The sequence below is a fragment of the Branchiostoma belcheri genome, unplaced genomic scaffold (genome assembly GCF_001625305.1).
Source record: "Branchiostoma belcheri isolate BF01 breed outbred unplaced genomic scaffold, Haploidv18h27 scaffold136, whole genome shotgun sequence".
NCBI lineage: Eukaryota > Metazoa > Chordata > Leptocardii > Amphioxiformes > Branchiostomatidae > Branchiostoma > Branchiostoma belcheri.
Window position 1 is genome coordinate 639243 of NW_017802780.1, and position 20742 is coordinate 659984.

At 39.4% G+C, this 20742-nt stretch overlaps 1 protein-coding gene across 1 annotated transcript in view; it reads left to right on the forward strand.

Annotated features, from left to right (window-relative positions):
• The window catches only part of LOC109464305, a 48995-nt gene that overhangs the window by 17178 nt on the left and 11075 nt on the right, over window positions 1–20742 (forward strand). The window contains exons 9-25 of the mRNA XM_019761258.1: window positions 3914–4090; window positions 5502–5660; window positions 7539–7681; window positions 8294–8361; window positions 9157–9308; window positions 10020–10186; window positions 11060–11240; window positions 11681–11830; window positions 13066–13239; window positions 13893–14052; window positions 14782–14960; window positions 16091–16229; window positions 16611–16702; window positions 17242–17374; window positions 18418–18487; window positions 19140–19383; window positions 20370–20511. Of these exons, the coding sequence (XP_019616817.1) occupies window positions 3914–4090; window positions 5502–5660; window positions 7539–7681; window positions 8294–8361; window positions 9157–9308; window positions 10020–10186; window positions 11060–11240; window positions 11681–11830; window positions 13066–13239; window positions 13893–14052; window positions 14782–14960; window positions 16091–16229; window positions 16611–16702; window positions 17242–17374; window positions 18418–18487; window positions 19140–19383; window positions 20370–20511 (2530 nt within the window). The remainder of the gene's footprint in view (window positions 1–3913; window positions 4091–5501; window positions 5661–7538; window positions 7682–8293; window positions 8362–9156; window positions 9309–10019; window positions 10187–11059; window positions 11241–11680; window positions 11831–13065; window positions 13240–13892; window positions 14053–14781; window positions 14961–16090; window positions 16230–16610; window positions 16703–17241; window positions 17375–18417; window positions 18488–19139; window positions 19384–20369; window positions 20512–20742) is intronic.

Genomic DNA, 20742 nt, shown 5'->3' on the forward strand with positions numbered 1-20742 from the left:
ACACACACACACACACACACACACAAACACACCCACACACACACAGACAAACGCTACTGAAAACATAACCTTCTTGGCGAAGGTAATTAAGGCCATCTTTACAATACCAGTTAATAGAAGGGCCTGGGTCCCAGTTGTAATTGGTTGTTTTCAAGAGCGGATGTGCGGCAAGCACATCTTTCTTTGCCTTCGACTGAAGGCTATGCCTTCGGAGAAGGCTATGAAATCGCTTTTGCACTGTTTGGCAGATTAGGCACGATAACTCTTGAAGGCAAGGTCCGAGGTTCACGATTTTTAGCAGGCAGGTCGATTTGGGAGTGACCATTTTCAAGGCTAAAAATGGGCTTCGTGGGGGGTTCCTAAGTCACTGTAGTTGACCTTGGTTTTTGGTGTTTTTTCCTTGTCATCAAGATATCTCGAGTATCCATAAATGGATGTAAATGATATAAATGATTTTTAGTGGGCAAGTTACCGTTTAAAAAGACCAAGGTCAAGTTCAAAGATGGGCCCCGTGGGGGTTTCTATGTCACTGCAGTTGACCTTTGTTTTTTGTGTTTTTTCTTGTGAGCAAGATAACTCAAGAATCATTAAATGGATGTTCATGTTTTTTAGTTGGCAAGTTACCATTGGCAATACCAAGGTCAAGTTCGGATATGGGCTTCGTGGGGGGTCCCCACGTCATTGAATTAGAAAGTACTGCAGCGAAACTTCTGGTTTTTACATTTCGTGACCTGGACGTGCTAGGGTCATGATTTTTAGATGGTAGGTAGCTCTCGTGCTCAGAAAAAAGTGCCATAAGTTTGCGCCCCGTAGCAGCTTGTTTGGGAAATGCAGAGGCATTTGTTTGAAAATGTTTGAAGTAGGATAGCTCAAGAACCGGTTGACGGATTGTTGTTATTTTTGGTATCTTGGTAGCTTAAGTGATGCTTGACCTAATTTGCTGAATATTTTGCAAATCACGATTTAATTTACATAATTAATGACAGAAGTCTATATATTTGCTGGGTTCTATGATAACACAATTAAAATGGTGGCATATGTAATCAAGAGGAAGAGATTTTCATTATGTAAATTGTGACTTAATGTGATTAATCTGTAGTAGGCTGTGTGTTGATATAATAGAACAATTTGTATTCCCTTTATAAGTATAGGCAAAGGTTTTGACCTGGTATATAGGACAGTGTAGTCAGGGTTAAGTAGGTTATGGTAACAAAATGACAGCAAGGGTTTAGAGTTGTTTGTTGAAATAATAGTAATCCTGAAGTGTTCTTTTAAGAAGCGAAGCTACCCTGGAAAAAGCGAGGTAGTAATGTATATTACAAATAGGTATAATGTGAAGTGTTTGAAAGAACATAACAAGTGCCTGTTAAACTTTTTGTAATTAGTGGACCATGAGACAGCATTCGAAGTGCACGGTTTTTACTATATGGTAAGTTTAACATGACTAGTTATGCGTTTAGTTTTAAAAGTTGTACGATAGTAGAGCCACTTTAAAGAAGTATTTGTCGTCTGGTTTGTTTTTAGCACAAAACTAGATAGGAAGGTCTCTGTTCGTTCTATGTTAAGATAATAGATAGTGTGAACTAGATTCAGGTAAAAACAACACTGGCAGCGTGTAGAGTTTGTTGAAACAACAGCACCCGTGAAGTGTCCTTATAACAAGAGTCTTATTTGTTCAGGCAACAGGCCTGACAAGTTAGTACTGTATATCAAAATAGATGCTAGTTATGACACTTGGGCGCTTTTAAAATCATATCCAGTTGGTTAAGTAACTGTTATTTTGCATATCTTATTACTTGGATGTTTAACCATTACCACCACGTGCACATTCTGTGTGATTTCTATATGCTTGTCAGTAAATTCACCAATGATTACATTAGTTGCTTTTTGAAGGTTCTTGCCCCTGACTCACTAAAAACATTACCTCTTTGTTTCACAAACCACCAGCCTTTTAGCCTGACTCTTTCATCAGATCGCTTAAAGAAACTATGGGTTGTTTTCAAGGGCAAAGGGCAAATCCATGTGACACATCTGGTACACTGACTGTCTATCACATGGGCACCGTTCAATATAACATCGGGGGTGGGTGGGGTGGTAATGCACACATGTCTGTGAATAATATAACATCCATATCATGGTACTATATTGTGCAAGGCATTCATAAGATGACACATAAAATACGGGGCAAGTATTCGGTTTCCAATTACACAAAAGCAAGTTGAAGTGGTGGAAAAGTTACATAGTCAGCAAGTAAAACAGGCCCTCGGCACTACATTAATTTCCATATGAGAACAGACTGAGGGCTTAATTGTCAACTTCATATGTAACTTCGTGAAGAATTTATCAATTCTTTCAATTATGTCCTGCAGGCCCAATTGTAACCTCAGTCCTGAAGTTCCAGTCCTTACCCTTGAACCCCCTTAAGTCCGGGTCTGCCTAAATACCTCAACCGACCTCAACCGACCGCGTAATGGGTTAATATGCAGTATACATGGGCCAACAACCCTTTCCAACGCTCTGGATACATTGTCTATGCTTGTATGAATGAAATTTAAAAGCATGAAGGAAGAGATCGACATCCAACTATTGAAATAAATGATCTGTTAGCCCATGTACACTGAATATTAACCCATTACGCGGTCGGTTGAGGCCGGTTGAGGTAACGGTTGAGGTATTTAGGCATACCGTTACGTCCAGCAGTCCCGGTCCTATTTATGCTTTAGTCTTGCAGTCCCGGTCCCATTTATGTTTCAGTCCTGCAGTCCCAGTGCTATTTATCACTGTATTAACTTATAAATATCATCAATAACAACAATAAACATCTACACAAAAATACTACCATATACAAACAAAAACACCCACCAAAACAATATCACACAGTCGAAGGCATGAGCCCTACGAACTCTAGTTTTGCTATGACATCACCATGTGTAACCTGGTCGGTTGAAGAGACCAAGCGCCTGGTATTGCTGAAGAGCATTAGTCGCCTAAACTGGTGGGGGTGGGCGTGAGCTGTACCGAAACAAAAATGTTTACCTGGAAATGTGAGTCAAGTCAAGTCAAGATATTGACCGGACAGGATTTTTACAAAACCGGTCATGTAAAATCTGGTATGAACGCTGTATATCTTAGCCTGGTTTTCCCTCGCTACTTATTTAGAGGTTTCAACAGAATTTTGAAAGTCTAGTATGAAGTCGCAACAGTAGAAGATCAACTTTGGTCGGGTATGCCGAACGGTATGATCAAGTGTTGTTCCCATGTTTCAATCCCTGCATCACGAAAGCTGAATTGTCTACTTATTTAGTCATGTATATAGATTTTTTTGTTAGCCCTTCCCCCAAGACCTCAATACAAAGAGGCCTACAGGCATATAATGAATAAGAAATTGTTTCAAACAAGCAAACATAAATGTACAGACTAGCGCCATCAAAAGAAATACTTCCGCCTTCTCCACTGAATATTGGATAAAAATATAAAATACAACACGGGTATTCCGTATCGCCCGAGGTTTCATCCCGACCGCGCGTCGGATCGCCCGACGGCCGGAGGGAGATCCAACCCGCGGGAGGGGAGGGCTGCAGCTGGGACCCAGGGTGATGCGTAAGACACCGTGTTCTATTTTATTTATGTCATACCTACACAAGAAAACGCGCCTTTCAATGCAAAATGAGCGAAAATTTTCTGTCCCTAAACCCAAGAAATGGAACAACATCAATTCCAACGTCCGAATTTTGTATTCGAATTTTCGAAAGCGGTGCACGCGGAAAGCGGCGAGACGCGCTCGAATCGTTCTGTGGAACATTTCGAAACCCGGGCCGTACGCGTAAATAAGTCCGGGCCGTACCGTATAGTACGGCCGGGTCCGGAACACCCTTATCAAACGTATGGCATAATGTGTAATATCTTTTTCCAGGAATTTGACGTTGACGAGATCAAGCGGCTTGTGTCCCAGTTCGACAGCGTTGTGACTAAGATCTACAGCAACATGGAGAAGGGCATCAACGCACTGAAGGATGTGATCACAGGAGACCCTGACATCATCGGGATGTTTGAGGACCTCGGAACTGTTATTGAACAGCTACCTGAAAAGGTGTGTATTAGAGGGTTCATCTGCTCAACAATTTGTAAGAAAACTGTGGGGGTAACTCTTTTTTCCCGATAGCCGCTATAACCGCCCTTCAGCGTAGAACACAAGCTTTGTTGGGACGCAGCGAATTGTTGCCAATGGATTTGCTATTCGAACAGGTATAATCTGTATCTGTATCTGTATAGCCGGTATAACCGCCTTTCGGCGTAACACACCAGCTTCGCAGGCACGCGGCGCGGCGGCAGCTGGCTATATTATACCGATCGACTTGTTACACCTAACCCTTGAACTTCTAGCTCTAGACATTGTTTAAAGCTATCTATTGACAGTGCCCCTACTGTACTTGGTGACAGTGAGTTCCACTCTGCGATAGTTCTAGGAAAGAATGAATTCTTGAACACCTCAATCCTTGGTTGATAACTCTGGTCTATCAGTGTTGGCGCCCGAGACGCGACGCCAAATATATGTTCAAGTGAATCAAGTCCCTTACAAATTATACAAAGACCTTCCAAATATAGCACTACGAAAATCTGTTGTCCAAGTTACTAGTGTAACGACACGTCGTTCTATGATTCCTAGATTACAATATCTATACTAGTATACGGTTGTCCTCCCCACACAGATACGTTACTCGTACTCGTCGCCCTCCCCACTCGGTACGTGGCGGTTTACAAGACAGTAAAAATTGATTCAAAATCTAAAAATGCCACCATTTATCGGTTTTACAAGTCCACAATACGTTCAAGTATTACTTGTGGGCTAATCTAGAACAAAAATCCAAGCAAATTAGTACAATAAGACGTAAAAATGGGAAAATACTCGGGAGCTCTCGTGTTTGCTGCCGCTCACCTCCGCGCCTGCGCACAAATATCTAATAGTTAGAGTTACAGTTTTTATTAGCATGCAAAGTATAGTGCCATATATTTAGCCATCGTTTTGTCAAAGAAACAGCATTTTACTATTATTGGGGTTTAACAGTCACGTATAGATCAAAAGTTAGTAAACATTCATCGCTTCTGTTCCTGCAATTCGTCCTCGGGAACGACTTTGTATACGTGTGTTTGTGTGTGAACTTGAAAAGGCAATGATGAATCATAAGTTACCTCTATTCCAATATAGAACAATGACTATTTTCACATGTAACCATTTAAGAAAGGAACATAGTAAGATATCAAGGAAGGGTACCTCATTAGCACATCATTGAAGTGGAAATGTCATTACATCATAGTGAAATGGCACTAAACGGCAAGGATTTACACTTATAATTTACGTAAAAGTCAACAATATCATATATAAATCATGCATTATAATGCATAATACAAGGCAACGTGCTAGAATCGCTGTCGAAAGATCTTTTGTCAAAGTTAACTACTAGTTATGAGATCATGGATCTCTAGTGTTGTGTGTTTTGCAGGCGTTTGAACTGCGTGATGCAGTGGAAAACTCACTCCACACACTGGGGCAGTTTGACCCAGCAGACTGGCCTGAACCTGCCCAGCCTATCATACAGATGGTGATGGGAGTCATCAACACATACCAACAAATCAAGAGTGACATTCTGGGCTTCTACAATGTAAGACAATTCACAAATTTACATGTCAAAATTGTTGAATATGGTCGCTGTTGCAAAAGGCTGATTTGTACAATGTAAATCTGTGAAGTTTGTTCCTCATTCTGCGATTAAAAAAACAAGAATATTGTAAATTTTATCAATTTTAAGGGGCTACTTGCTTTTTGTTTATTCAAATTGTAATAAGAGAATTGGAGCCTTTTTAATGAGTAACAACTGTGTCCATGATATTACCAGGGTCCATGATATCGCCACCTTGAGAAACAGTGTGCTTCAAGATATTTTTTACTGCAACATACCTTTGGTATGCACTCCTTAACGCATCAAATGTACATACCTTTTTCTCAAGGTGGCGATATTATGGACCCTGGTGATATTATGGACACAGATGGTATTTTAATTTTTAAAAAAATGTACAAATTGTTCAAAGTTTTAGAAATGATGTCAAAGTTTCTGTAATGCGTGTATAAAAAATACACGGTCACTGACCATTTTGCAATAGAACAAAATGTAAAATATGTTTGAAAAGCAAAAATTGTATTAGTTTCTGTACTTTTGTAACCCGGTTTACCCACCCTTTAGTGCAATACACACGATTTGCAGGCACTCAGCATCGGATGACTTATCACGCATAACCTTTCCACTGCAAGTGTTATTTAACCCTAAACAGTACACTTGGGGTCCGCGCGGACCCCAGCACTATACATTCTGTAATATCTTTTTTTTTTCTAAAGATTTTTTCTGAAATTTTAGGTAATTGTCACCCACAAAGTTGTCTCTCAATACAGTGCAGAAAAATCCGTTTCTACTATTTATGAAAAAATTATATCTGATTTTCTTTTGGGGTCCGCGCGGACCCCAGCCGGCTTTCGATCATAATGGATACACTGGCGTTCTTATACATTACCTTATTTCCGTTTTTATATGTTTTTATGCACTCATCGTATGTCTACCAAGTTTTCAGAGAATGGTGTAGTAATAGAATTAAATTTTAATAACTTTGGTGTAATTATGACGTCATATGACGTCAGAGCTAATAATATAGTCCGCCATATTGGATTTTGACCAATGACGTCATCAAATTAGCATATTATATGCATATTAAATGATTTAACTCATCTTTAATTATGTTAGATGTTATTAATGTTGGAAAAGAAGTGTAATTTAATATAAAACTCAGAAAATTTTTATGTTTAAACCAAAATTACTTCTATTGTCAAAAAAATGCCTGCTAGAAACCCGTTGCCATGGCAACACAAAAAAACATCAACTTACTAGTATTAAACAAATATGGATTTTTTCCAGAGACATTTTAGGAAAGGTCTCCAAATTTGATACTTCTAGCGCAAGCCGTTTAGCCGCTATCTGAGATCAAAGTTGGGCCTCAAAAGCCCCTTCAGTCTGAAATGGGTTTAAAAATTGGGTATTTTTTCTTGTCTTCTTTTCTTTACCAAAAAAATAGAAAAAGTTCAAAATGTATGAGGTTCCCACATCAGTTTGCAAAACAATTGAGCTGGTAGCATGTTGATAATTTCTAAAAATTAGCAAAAATACTGTTCAAGGGTCCACGCGGACCCCAGGTGTACAGATTAATCAGTCCGGGAAGGTGTTCTGTTGAGGGTTAAAGATGCTATTTGCATGTAGGCATCCCCATACCGTTCTTGGTGACAGGGAGTCCATCTATTTTGTACATTATGAGTAGTCTGGCGCCATGTGTAGTCTGGACATTTATATTTTGTATTCAGGTATAAACCACTTTCTAGATATGTTTTCATTTTGATGACACTAGCACTCCTTCGGTAGTTGTTTGTACTAAATAACAGCTGACAGCAGTCATTAGTGACCTCATGCGTTAACTGCATTTCATTTGCTCGACATCAGGCGGTGAACATGGGTATCAGGGTTGACCTACCCTGGGCAGCTGAGCAGATCTGGGGAGCCATCACTACCATGATAGAGGCCCTGAATGACGTGTTCAGCAACCCAAAGGGTGCCCTAAGCGATATATTCAAAAGTGTCTTCAGGTACATCGCATTCTTCCCACAGACTGCATTACTGTTTATTTAAATTCAAAACGCTACTAAATGTTTTAATTATGGGTTTTAGGCTATATGATACCACCAAACTTTTAAGATGAACTGTACTCACTGTAGTTTCCAAAGCATATTACACATGAGCTTTCAAGTCAAGTTTCTTAGCTTTGTAAAATGACTTTTATGTGACCAGCGATGTTTACCTCCATGAAATGTGTCATGGAGGTTATATTTTCAGTTGCGTTTATCTGTCCGTCTATCCGTCTGTATGTTGGTCAACAAGATAACTCAAGAACGCCTGGATGGATTGGTTTCATACTTGGTGTGTTGGTAGGGTGTGACGAAAACTGGAAATGATGAGATTTTGGTCCCCCTAGTGGCTTCCCTTGATACTGCAGCGCAACTTACGGTTTTGATATCTCGCGATCTGGACATGCTAGGGTCATGAAATTTTGACACCTTGACACCTTTTTTTAAACACACGGTTTTACACTACACTGCATTTCCATAAAGTTGTGACATGCACTTAAAAGCACTGTCTTGTAGTGCCTGGGCGAAAATGTCATGCACCTGTTATGTCATATTAATGTCGGCTTTTCCCAGGTTGATTCAAGCTGTTACCAAGCTTATAGAGCGGAAGAATGAGATCATGGGCTATGTGTACCCAAATGGTAAGTCATCGAATCAGTACTTTTCCACATGTTTTATGTTAATGACATTGCTCTTTATTCCACCAGGTCCCCTAAATTTTAAGGGCAAGTGTTATTCAGGCTTTCACATGATACCTGGAACTGGATAACTGAAGTAATGGGTACTGATCTTGCATCTTGAAGTATATTCTTATATACTGGTAGTCTTAAGGTAACATTACATTAATTGTTGTAACCACGTGTAATAAGTATTAAACTTTCACCGTTAGCAGATTTAGTATGCACACATTGACAACCTTGCTGCCAAAGTAATCAGGCCAGATGTTTTTATTTTAATTATGTTTGTTTTGGTGTATATTGATTTTGTCACCAGTCAGGCAAGATTTGCAGTGTTATTGTTTAGTTTGATGATTTCTATGTTTGACATTACCATCTTATAGGTTAAAAAATTATTCTTTCCTTTTTAACATTACTTTTTATTTCCACTTATAGGTTGAATTTCCAAACTTAGAAGTCTGCTAAACCTAAAAGTTGGTAAACCATAAATTATATTATGTGCCCCCAATCCTGCCAGCTTAACAGCCAGATTGCGAACCATTTTACCCCCTGTCATCTTGTCCGTCGATATCTTTCCCTACTTATGTGCTGTCAATGTTTTTGATGTCAAGACAAACAGATACACATATTTATAGCTTAGTGCCTCAAAGAAAACTTCTGTATCTGGAATTGAATAAACAACAGACAGAGATGTTTCTATCCTTATATGTTAGTTCCATCATTAATTACTGGTCCTAATTCTCCACTATTGTCCTGCAGGTGACTGGCCGTATTGGTTTGACCTAGGCGGACTTGCAGCTGAGGTTGCAGACAATATCACAACAGCACTGGAGACCAGCCAGGCTATAGGAGAAGCCTGGGTGTCTGAAATCACACAGGATCCAGTTAAACATGTATTAGGAAAGAGTGAGGTACATTTTATTCTTATTGATATCAATTTTTAGTTTTGATTATTAGCACGCCTTTGAATAAGTGTTTATGATAAAGTGAAAAGAATTTGATGCATAATAATTTTCCTCTGCGTATCAATTGTGCACTTATTCCCTATGTGTGGAGAGCATTTAAGTTTCACAGAGAGAGATAAAACAGAAACATTAGTAATTACAATCAACATGACATCATACGTTTTAAGATGGAAATGTTTGAGCACATGGATGTACATGATTTGTACATGTTTAGTACTAGGTACAACAGATCGAGTACATTAAAATAAACAAACTTTGTCATATAGATTATCTAATACAAAATAGAGTTCTTTTTAAAACAACAAGACTTTCCAAACCCCTTAATTCGTAACGACATATTGAAAACTAGCAGACTAGTTAGCAGTTGAGGTAGATTCGTCTGGTTGTCTTTAAAGAATAACATTAGATAGATAGACAGCATAAACCAAAAATAAGTTGTTTGTTACGACACCATAACCATATCATTGGTTATGAAATCCTATAAACACAGGAACCAATGGGGTTACCGATAGAGCACTCTGTGCCTCATTTATTGGTGATAGGGAATGCCCAATACATGTATTACGACATCGCATACAACTCTTGGGATAGATCATTAATTATCTTTAAGTATTATTAATACTAAGTTTATGTTATATTTGTGACCTTTCATATTAGTCTGAGCTGAAGCGTTACATGATGAGTCAGTTGGGAGATGTGTTGAACCGTCTGAAGGAACCCCTCGCACCACTGTTAACAATCATCAGCGAGGTGCAGAAAATCTTCACTCTGGTGGAGAATATCATCAACAGTGTCAAAGAGGGGTATGCTCTTCTTTTTGAAATGTGAGTAACACGTCAATAATTACCTTCGCCAAGAAGGTTATGTTTTCATTAGCGTTCGTGTGTGTGTGTGTGTGTATGTATGTATGTATGTATGTATGTAATATGTATGTGGTTTAGCCCGATAACTCAAGAACCTTTTCAAGAATTATAGGGGTTGCTTTTTTTCCGTCAGGTATTCTAGTGTACAGGAATGTCTCAGAGCTATGCCCACATTTCTAATTAGACCACATCAAGTACTTTTTTTGTGGATGACGCGCTGATTTCGGCCTGTCCAAGAAATAAACAAGAATTATGTAACTATGACTAAATAATCACGACAGTGCAAATCATAATATTTAAGTTAAATAAGGAAGATTGGATCGTGTTCTATAGAACATGTGGGCTCGCCACCTTCGCTCGTCAATTATATGAGCATTAAGGTTGAAAAAACGTGTGGTTACATTATCTTGGAAGTTCATTTGTGTTGGTGGAAGTCATTATGAAACGAATTTGAATTGCAGCTGCCAACACAAGCCAATTTTACTCACCCAAATTTTCGACTGTACAAGGAAATGAACAATCCACCGCTTTCGTGACGTCAAGCAGATAACACACGTGACTCCGTGAGGAGTGGATCTTAGGACGTTCTGCAACTTAAGATCCACTGCTCACTGTACTTCACAGTTGTACAATCAACCATTTGGATAAGTTCAAATTCTTGTGTTGGCAATTGCAGTTCAAACTCGTTCCATACTGCGGCAACATTGTTGTGGACTGGTAGGTACACGATGTCGGCCAAATAGAGCTGACGTTCGTGCAACTATAAGAAAGACTTGAAGAGACGAGTGAGTTTTGACCGTACAGTTTTATCACATATATCTAATGGTCACACAGGTACAGTAAAGTTAAAGCTATGCAGGAGGGACTGTTTGGGCCTAAGGCTCACCTCAAGTTCCCAAGAAAGATCCGTCTGAGTGGAAACGGGTGTGGTGAGGACGGCTTTTATCCAACAGACAACGAAGAAAGGTACGAAGGACGCATGGGAGTGGACCTGGAGACAGACATAGCAAATCAGGTCAGTACCATCATGCATGATGCAGTACCATCACGCATGATAATATGGAACAGAAATTTTAGAATCTCCGACATGAATGCCGGTAACGTCCTAGTCTGTCAGACTGCATGTGTCTCCACGGTTATTTCCATGTGAAAATACCATCACAGACTGACTGAGAACGCCTGAAACAGACCGAGAAAGTGATGTTCAAATTAGCAGCTCCAAAAGAGCTTATTTTATGGAATTATATCATAGCTCGTATTGGTAGCTTAAAAAATGCACATAGCCGGATGCAAATTATACAAATAAAGGCATCCAACATGGCGGGCAATATGCCATGGGCATAGTGAGCGCTATGATCTCAAAATTTATTTCAATACTTTTAATGTAATTGCATCATAAAGCAATGACTCTTCACTAATAAACGATTCTGTTTTACATATTTCTAACACCTTCAGATTGTAGCACCATTCTCTGGGAATATGTGGAAGCTAAATGACAAGGCTGTCGGCATCAACTGTACGGAGTCTTCCATGCGTGGGATGACAGCATATGTCGAGAACGTGGACTTGGCCGATGAGATGTTTGAGAATGGAGACATAGTCAATGTAAGTCTGTAACGTAGCTTTGATGATGGATCAATATCTAGGACTAATAATGCATGCAGACAGATTATTTAAATTCGTCACAATAACGGATAAAGCATGTCTTCTATTTTAAAATATGCATTGTTCTCTAGTCAGAACCAATATCCTAGTTACGTTGTGTCTGTAGGCCATAGGACGTAGAAGGTTTTCAGCTGAGACAACTTTTCAATACAGCATCACCCCCATGAAACTCCTTCCTCTTCGCCCCCGCCGTTCTGCTTCGCCCCCGCCCAGTTCTGCTTCGCCCCCGCAAAAAATCTGCTTCGCCCCCGTCGTTCCTCTACGCCCCCGACGCAATTCTGCTTTGCCCCCGTCCTTCTGCTTAGCCCCCAATGGCGGCACAGCTCACAGTCGACACGAAAATCGTCTGCAAAATAACAATAAAGGCTGTGCCGCCAAATTTAAAGTAGCCCATGCTCCGGCAAACATTCTGGACCACCTTTCTGCCAAGTGGCGTTGCACAAATCCTTCCCATTCAAAAGTTTACCCCTACCTCACGGCCTGTCAGTGGATCTTACGTTTATAAGTACTGGCGGGAAATTTCACTCACGGCTGTACTTATAAACGCCAGTACTTATAAACGTAAGAACCACTGACGGGCCGTGAGGCAGGGGTAAACTTTTGAATGGGAAGGATTTGTGCAACGCCACTTGGCAGAAAGGTGGTCCAGAATGTTTGCCGGAGCATGGGCTACTTTAAATTTGGCGGCACAGCCTTTATTGTTATTTTGCAGACGATTTTCGTGTCGACTGTGAGCTGTGCCGCCATTGGGGGCTAAGCAGAAGGACGGGGGCAAAGCAGAATTGCGTCGGGGGCGTAGAGGAACGACGGGGGCGAAGCAGATTTTTTGCCGGGGCGAAGCAGAACGGGGCGGGGCGAAGCAGAACGGCGGGGGCGAAGAGGAAGGAGTTTCATGGGGGTGAGCATCAACAGAGAGAAAACAGCATTGATTTTGCAAGGCGTACCAAGCTACTCGCCCACCTGTACTATTTTGGGTGTCGAATATTGTGCTGGATTGATTATTTCAATGTCAATGCTATGATTTTTTTAATGCTTAAGAATCTTATTATCCGTTTAGTAGTTGGTGAACAGCTGGGATCAGAATTCTTATTTTAATAAGTTAACATTGTAATGATTAGAATCAGTGATTGTTGCAGTGTATGTAAATATGATGTCTGTTTTATGTCTACCCATAGATACTGGCCGGAGAGGAAATCGGTAAAGCTGCACGCTCAAGTTGCACCAACCACATCCACTTTGCAGTGGAGAAAGACGGCAGCTTTGTGGACATTAGCAAGTTTCTGGAACCACGTTTCATCACTATTCCACAGTGGATACAGCACTGTGATGACTACAAGTTGGCTTACAAGGTACAGCCTAGTTCCAAGCAAATGTTGTAAAACATGTTAGATATATCAGAAGAAAATATTATGCAAGGATAATGAAGGTTAGACATTCAGGTAGAACACAAATATATGTTTAACTTCTCTGCAATGGCTATACTTCATAAGTATCTTAATACCTTGCTTTGGCGTTTACAGTGTCATAAGGCATGGTTAATTTCTAAATTCCATTATCAGCTTTTAAAACAAGATTGCAGATACTATCTTAAGTATCTGAAAATTCATCCAGTTGCTTAATCTTTAAACTGAAAAGGTATGAGAATCTAACCAATAGCCTTTATCAGGCATTATTTACGGTTAGATATTTTAGTCAGAACTTCCATGCATAAATTTTCCGCAGTTAATGACATAATAAAATCTTGGACTCTGTAGCATCGTAAGTCCTTTAATTGGTAATTGCATTTTTGCCTCCAAACAAATTTTTTACATAAACTATTCTACCTTAAGGAAGTATTTAATTCTACTTTGTGTGTATTACAAAGAGATTTGATGATAGTTTTAAACAAATCGCAATTTCGCAATGCCTATATATGCCTATTAAAATACACAAGTCATGCTGTGAAAGTTATTGTAATGTTTTTTTCGCATTTTCTAATAAGTGAATAAAAATGTCTCCACAGTTTCAAACCATAAAGGCAGGCTACATTGTGGGTCTGGGTGGCAAGAAAAGTGAAGACACGTCGCCAAAGAGGACAGCGACTAAACCGGACACGTCTGGCTTACAGATGCCAGAGAAGACAAGGAGAAAGAAACGAGGAATTTCCATCTCAATTCCCTCAAGTAATACACCATTTTTCATTCTTATTGTGTTAAATAAAATGTACATTTAATCACGTCAATGAACACGAGCAGTAATTTTCTGACCTTTAAAAAGGTCACACAATCTTAAAATTCCTATTAATTTATACTTTGACACCTGTCCCAATCAATGCCTGCCTAGATATGTTAGTAACACTACTATTTTTGTCAGTCTATAATTGGCAATCTGGTACTTTATGGCAGATCTTTTTTTTTTCTGTAATCCTAAACTGAGGTCAATTATGGTGCTTTTTCAAGTAGTTCCTAAACTAATTTCAATATAACTACGCTACAGCTCGCATGTTTAGCCCAGCACATCGTGATTCTTCTTGTGAATAACTTATCGTGCAGAGGTTTGATACCATAATCTCCTTTATACACCTATTCCGGTTGTCCTCAGAGTGTTGATGTCGATGCTACACGTGTACTCTACACCATGTACGGAACCGATCGTTTATCCTGTACACATCTCCATTTCTATTTTTTTTCCAACATCTAATTACAAGACGTCAACTTATATTAATGCAGCCACCAACACAGGGGACAATACGATACAATGTACTCATTTTAATCCAAGCGAAAAAAGGAAAGTTGTGTAAAGTGCATTTCCGAAGGACACAAAATCAGTGGCATGTCAGGACTCGAACACTGGACCTCTTGATTTTGAGTCTAGCACTCTGCAGCTACGCCACGCGGCCTTTTCTATTCCAGATTCAGACGGTAAAGACCTGCTGAGCAGTCTGGGTATCCCCGCCATTAACAGTTCCGGCCCAGCCAACAGTGGTTTCTCCATGGCCCGGCTGAAAATCTGCAACATCCTGGACTTCCTGCAGGCTGTCGGCATGGACGACACCAGGGAGGCTCTCATTAAAGTCATCGGGGGTGTTCAGGTAACTTTATCATCGGACATTATAAATGGCCAAGGGTTTACATTAACCTACATCAAGGACGTTCTACAAGTCTGTAGAACGACCTTGCCTACATGTACTATACAGATGCATGTTCATTAGTACTTGAACTAATAGACTACAAATTCAAAGGTTGATTTTAGTAGATATCATGCATACATGACTTAACGTCATCATCGCCGCCATCATCTATCGACGATGCGGACCTCCATAGCTTTCCACTGTCTTCTGTCCAGTGCTTTCCTTCGTGCTCCTTCCCAAGTGATACCCATCTCTTCTAAGTCTCCTATTATCTAAGTCTCTCATTATCTCATAGCTTCACTTGAAGTTTTGCTTTTTTACCGTTTGTGTGTAATGACTAATGTCTGGATGAAGAAATAATCAGATTTTTTAACCTCCTTGTCGCTTTCCTTGAAACGGCAGAGAAACTTTCGGTTTTGCTATCTTGTGTTCTTGAAATACTAAGCTCATGAGTGTTAGATACATAGCTCTTGTTCTGCTTGAAATATGCTGGCACTTTTAAAGGAAGCTGAATTGGAGTAACCATGTAACCAAATAACAGTTCGTAAATTTCAACATTCCTCTCTTGTTAAGGTACTGTCATTCTTCTTTTTTTTTCAGCTTTGCAATATCCGAAAATTCTTGAGGAGGATTGTAAACATAGGCAATACTTAGAAGAATAGTTTAGGATGTTGATTATAATTGGAGGTGACGCACAGCTACATCTTGTATTGGGATGTTCTATACAACATTTTTTCTCATGTCTACGTTTGCCAATAACCTTCAAGGGCTATCATTTGGTACCATCAGTGCCAAGGTACTAGATATCGTGTCGGAAGCTAACCAACCTGAATAGGCTTTTACAGGCATAATCACTGACATTTAAATAAAAGCGCGCTTTAGATTTTAAGTCGATCTCGTCGATGTTCATCCTATCACTGATTAACTGTGCTTCTCTTTAGAAGTCCGAGAGCGTGATGACGTCATGGGTGAATCAAAAGTGGGCAAATGCGGAGTCTACGACCGTTAGTTTCAGAGAGGATTAATGAGCACTGATGAATACTGCCTTTTATGCAACGATATGTTACCATCTCTTTTTTATATCACACTAGGCCCTGATAGAGAGTAAGCCATGTGCCCGTCCGGAGACAAAGACAGACGACCAGCTGAGAGCTGACCTGCAGCTGCGTGGTCTGGAGACGACAGGATCCCGGCACCAGCTCATCGCCCGCATGAAACAAGCTGACCAAGGTTCAAAAATTACTAAAAAAGATATATTTACATATTTTTCTGAAATAAACATTTGGTGTGCTTCAATTGGGGTAAGAAACCTTCAGTGCCATGCATGGGTCAGACATTACATAGCCCCAAGCCTCGATTACAATGTACTGTGCTTGTCTAGCTGCCACATCACAGTATTATATCCATACTGTTCAATTTACTGTTAAAATCATTTTATTCTTTGCCTCTATCATTCAACTAGCTCAACGTTTTAAACTGTAGTTTCAAGATACAGAAAACAAATTCGCTAATAGTTTTTCTTTAAGTTGTTTACTAATGAAGAGATCTGCATAGAACACAATGGGGCAAATTTGGTGAGGCAAAATATGACGAAATCTTTCCTTTTTACAGGCTGTCCGTTCCTGACACTTTCATTGCCAGACAATGTGTACTGTACAGTGGACGATTTGTGTCTGGGGGTTTCCTGTTGTGTGGACATCCAGGTAAAAAAAATCACAAATTTGACGACTATTAGTGTAAAGTAACAAGAAAAGTGCTTAAACCATAATCAATCAAAAGTGGAGTGATGTGAGGATGAATCAAATGCTTGCCCTCCATTGTGTCTGGGACTCTAACAGCAATATATAAGCAAATAAACTATCAATGTACATGTTACACACATTGCGCCTTACCATTCGATTTTTAAAAATGGTTTTGGGCCTTGCAATACACAATGTTTATGTATGATTGACCCAACAATGATTGCTATTGTATTTATAATGGAAACCACGCGATATACATGATAATAACTGGTTGTTGCGATTAATGCCTTTTTGTTCTGAAACATTTTATGTTAACATAAATTGTACGGGCTCTTCTGACACATTTCAAGTAACACGATATAATAGTATATTGATATTAACATTTAAATGAATGAATTTAATTGAAGTTAAATCAATTTTGACCCTAAATCACTGCATATGCATTTATATACACGTGAACAAAATCTCTCTGCCTTAATTCTGTTTGCATTGTTTGTAAGGTGTGGAAGTTCAGAAAGTCTATCAAAGCCTACGCGAGGTTTGACATAGAAGACTTCACGTTCAGAATGGGGATAGAGTCGGCAGGACTGGACCCATGGACGTACGAGTACAAGGCTGCTGATGGAATATGGGGTACGTGTTCCGTATATGAAGCCTAATGATGTGGCTGTACTCCGTCTAATATACTTTGATTTGATTTGATTTGGTTTAATGAAATTTCAACAATACAATATGCGTGGGACACGAGCAGCTGTTGCTGTTGCTGTGCCCCACATATTGAAACATATATAGGACAGGGCTTTTATCATTTTCACTTTAGACCACAGCAAGTAGTGTTTATGGATTACGTCAGGGAGCGCATTGATTTTTGAAAAGGAAAAAAAAAGAAATGTTGTTACCGTCTGACAGTGGTTGACATGCCGAACATAGGCAAAGATATCTGCTGCCATGCCGGAACGTGGAAGGCATATAAATGTGGTGAGAGGAGAAAAGACAAGGCTCTGATTTTATGTTTTGTCTTTTAATTGGATGCATTGATGTATTTCATTCCTTTTACACTTGTATATGTAATGGTTTCTGTGTTTATGTGGTGTTTCCACTGAATCAAAATCATTTGTACAAATGTCAATGATTGATATCTTTGTATTATTTTTAATTGAAAAAAAAAAGGATTTTGTAATAGTTGGCAGTAAACTTGGCACAATATAGGTATCATTTCTTGTTGGAGCCTGCGGAGGATGCCATTCATACAATTTGCTTGATGTGGCCTTAAGTGAGACAAGTCGGTGGCATGTCAAGACTGTAACCCGGGACCTCTTTGTTCCAAGTAGAGCACTCTGCCGTTATGCCACCCGGCCGACCCTGCATGCTAATATGCTTTGTTGCAAGTAGTACATTTTAGCAGTCTTGTAAAGGGAATTTATTGGCTAACCAAATTATATTAGCTATTACTTGAATACTTGGTGGTCACAGAATTGCTTCCTTTAACTTACCTTATCCTCATTCGTTACAGTGTCTCTAATGTTTCTATACAAAAAACAGTGCTGCAGGGTTTGGTTGCTAGATATGTTTTTGAGCTTTTTAAGCAGCCAGAAAATATTATGTTAAAAGTGTTTGGTTGACAGGAATCTTTACATTTGGTAAATGCTAATTCCTGTGTTCTTTTTTATTTGCAGATGAAGAAAGAGAACTGGACACAGGGATCTCCTTTGGATTCGTTGGTGTTGATATGGACCTGAAGCTTAGGTGATGCTTCGCTTTGTATCTTGTATCTATCGGCAACCATTATCATTATTTTTAAAAATACCAGGTTGAAATGCATGCTACGGGTGCGAATGTCAATACTATATGGACCTTTATTATTTGTCATGTATTATGAAAATTGCAACATAAAAGTTTAAGTCAGTCTTAGCCCAATTATCGGAATACACTGGAATACATAAAGGGGGGTAAATTCTTCAAAATACAGTCCGTCTTACTATGACTTTATTATAAGGCTCCGTGGAAAAGAAATCACTAACCCTAACCCCGTTAAAAACACTGTAATCATAACAAATATGGCGTTGGAAAACCGGGGATGTCATCATGACCGAGCAGTATTTTCCATTTATCAAAACCTGTCCGAGGGCGATAAAATACATAGAAATTAAAATACAGAAGAGTCAAGAAATATAGACAGAAATATAGCATATGTGATGTTACCCGCATATTAATGCATACTGCATTTGAGTAACCCCCCTCCCCATCTTTATAATATGGGTATTTAAGCAACGTAGCTGATGCAACCGATATATTTTGCAGCGAAGAAAAACTTAATTGTGTCAACAGAAACTACAATATATCTGTGAGTACACATTGTATGATCCGATTGAACTTTTGGTCAAATCCTAACCGACAGGTTTACTCTGGAATATGAGAAGCCGACGCACTTCTTCCTGACCCTGAGTGTGGGTCTGTGTGGGGAGGAGTGTCTGGAGTTCTTCACCCTGTTGGACCACGCCCTCCTCCCCATCCCGGAGAAGCTACCGAACGGGACCTGGGTGTGGCCGGACATTGACTGGGAGTCTCAGCTGCAGAACGTCGTGTCACAAAGCATCAGGCATGTCGGTCAGGAGGCCCTGGGCTGGCTGGGACTACCAGCAGTAAGTTCTTGTTGTTTTTTATAGGCTCCTTTAGAAAATACTAATATTACAGATACTACAAATGATATTTACGTTTAATGAGAGATTAGTCTCTAATTCAGTAAGCACCAAAGAATTTCTTGGATTAAGAAATGTGTTTTTCTCACAACTTAAAAGGATGCTAAGAGTATGGAACATCGTGTATTGAATGATTTTTTTAAAAAGTTTATGCTACTCTAATTTACCTTCGCCATGGAGTTTATGTTTTTTGCAACTTTTTGGCGTGTGTGTGCATGTAAGCATGTAAACAAATGATAACTGGAGAATTCTCTGTATCATTGTTTATACCGAAAATAATTCCAGAGTGGTAACTGCCTTAAATTACATACATGTACTTGCGGAAATGTGGTGGTGGGAACATGGTGGACGTACCGAACTACTAAGTCCTTATACGTACAAGCTCAGAAAAGAGCAAGCAAGAAACAGCCATGTCTTCCAGTGCGAGAGTTATCAAGCAAGGGTTGAAGTGTTCATTCTTTCCTATCGCAGACTGGAACTCGCGGTCACCAAGTAGGGGCATTATCATTAGATAACAAGTTTAATGAATTTATATTCAAAGATTATATGTAACAGTTCGTTCAAAGTAATATAGCTAGCTGCCGCCGAGCCGCGTGCCTACAAAGCTGGTGTGTTACGCTAAAGGCGGATTTTTCAGGCTATACGGATACAGATAAATAAGTTAATTCCAAATACCATTAAACTTATTTAAGTCAGGTCCTAACATTTATAATTACTGAAATGCTAAGATGGCCTTTTTAAAGACCGTCATTGGATGTAGAATAAGATTAACCGTTATAGATTAGGCAAATAATTATGATCTTAATTGCATAATAAAAAATAGAATGCTCAGTATTTGTCAGTTGTAAGTGTTAACAACATTCAGTGAAGGTACTTAAATATTCATAGCTAAGTTGCCTGTATTAAAGGAACGGTCCGTTGTTACACAGGATCTTTTGGACAATACGGAACCATGCCCTTTCCCGAAACTACTGACACATGCCCAGCTTGTGGATGGGCTTGCGAAACAAGGACTCAGTACTAGTGGCGACTCTGCAACACTCCTGAGAAGATATGAAGCAGCTGATAGAGGTCAGAGCACAGTCTTTTACAAATTTCCAATGTAATAATCTATGTTATTATATCATATAATATAGGTGGTAATGTTGAACATTTGTTTGTTTGACAGGCTGTCGTTATGGAGCTGAACTCCCGGCGATGCCAGATTCTCTATCAGACCACGTCTACTGCTCTTTAGAAGAAAATTGTCTAGGTGTGTTTACCAAGTTATTAAACTTCCATCAATTAATAGAACTGTTATAA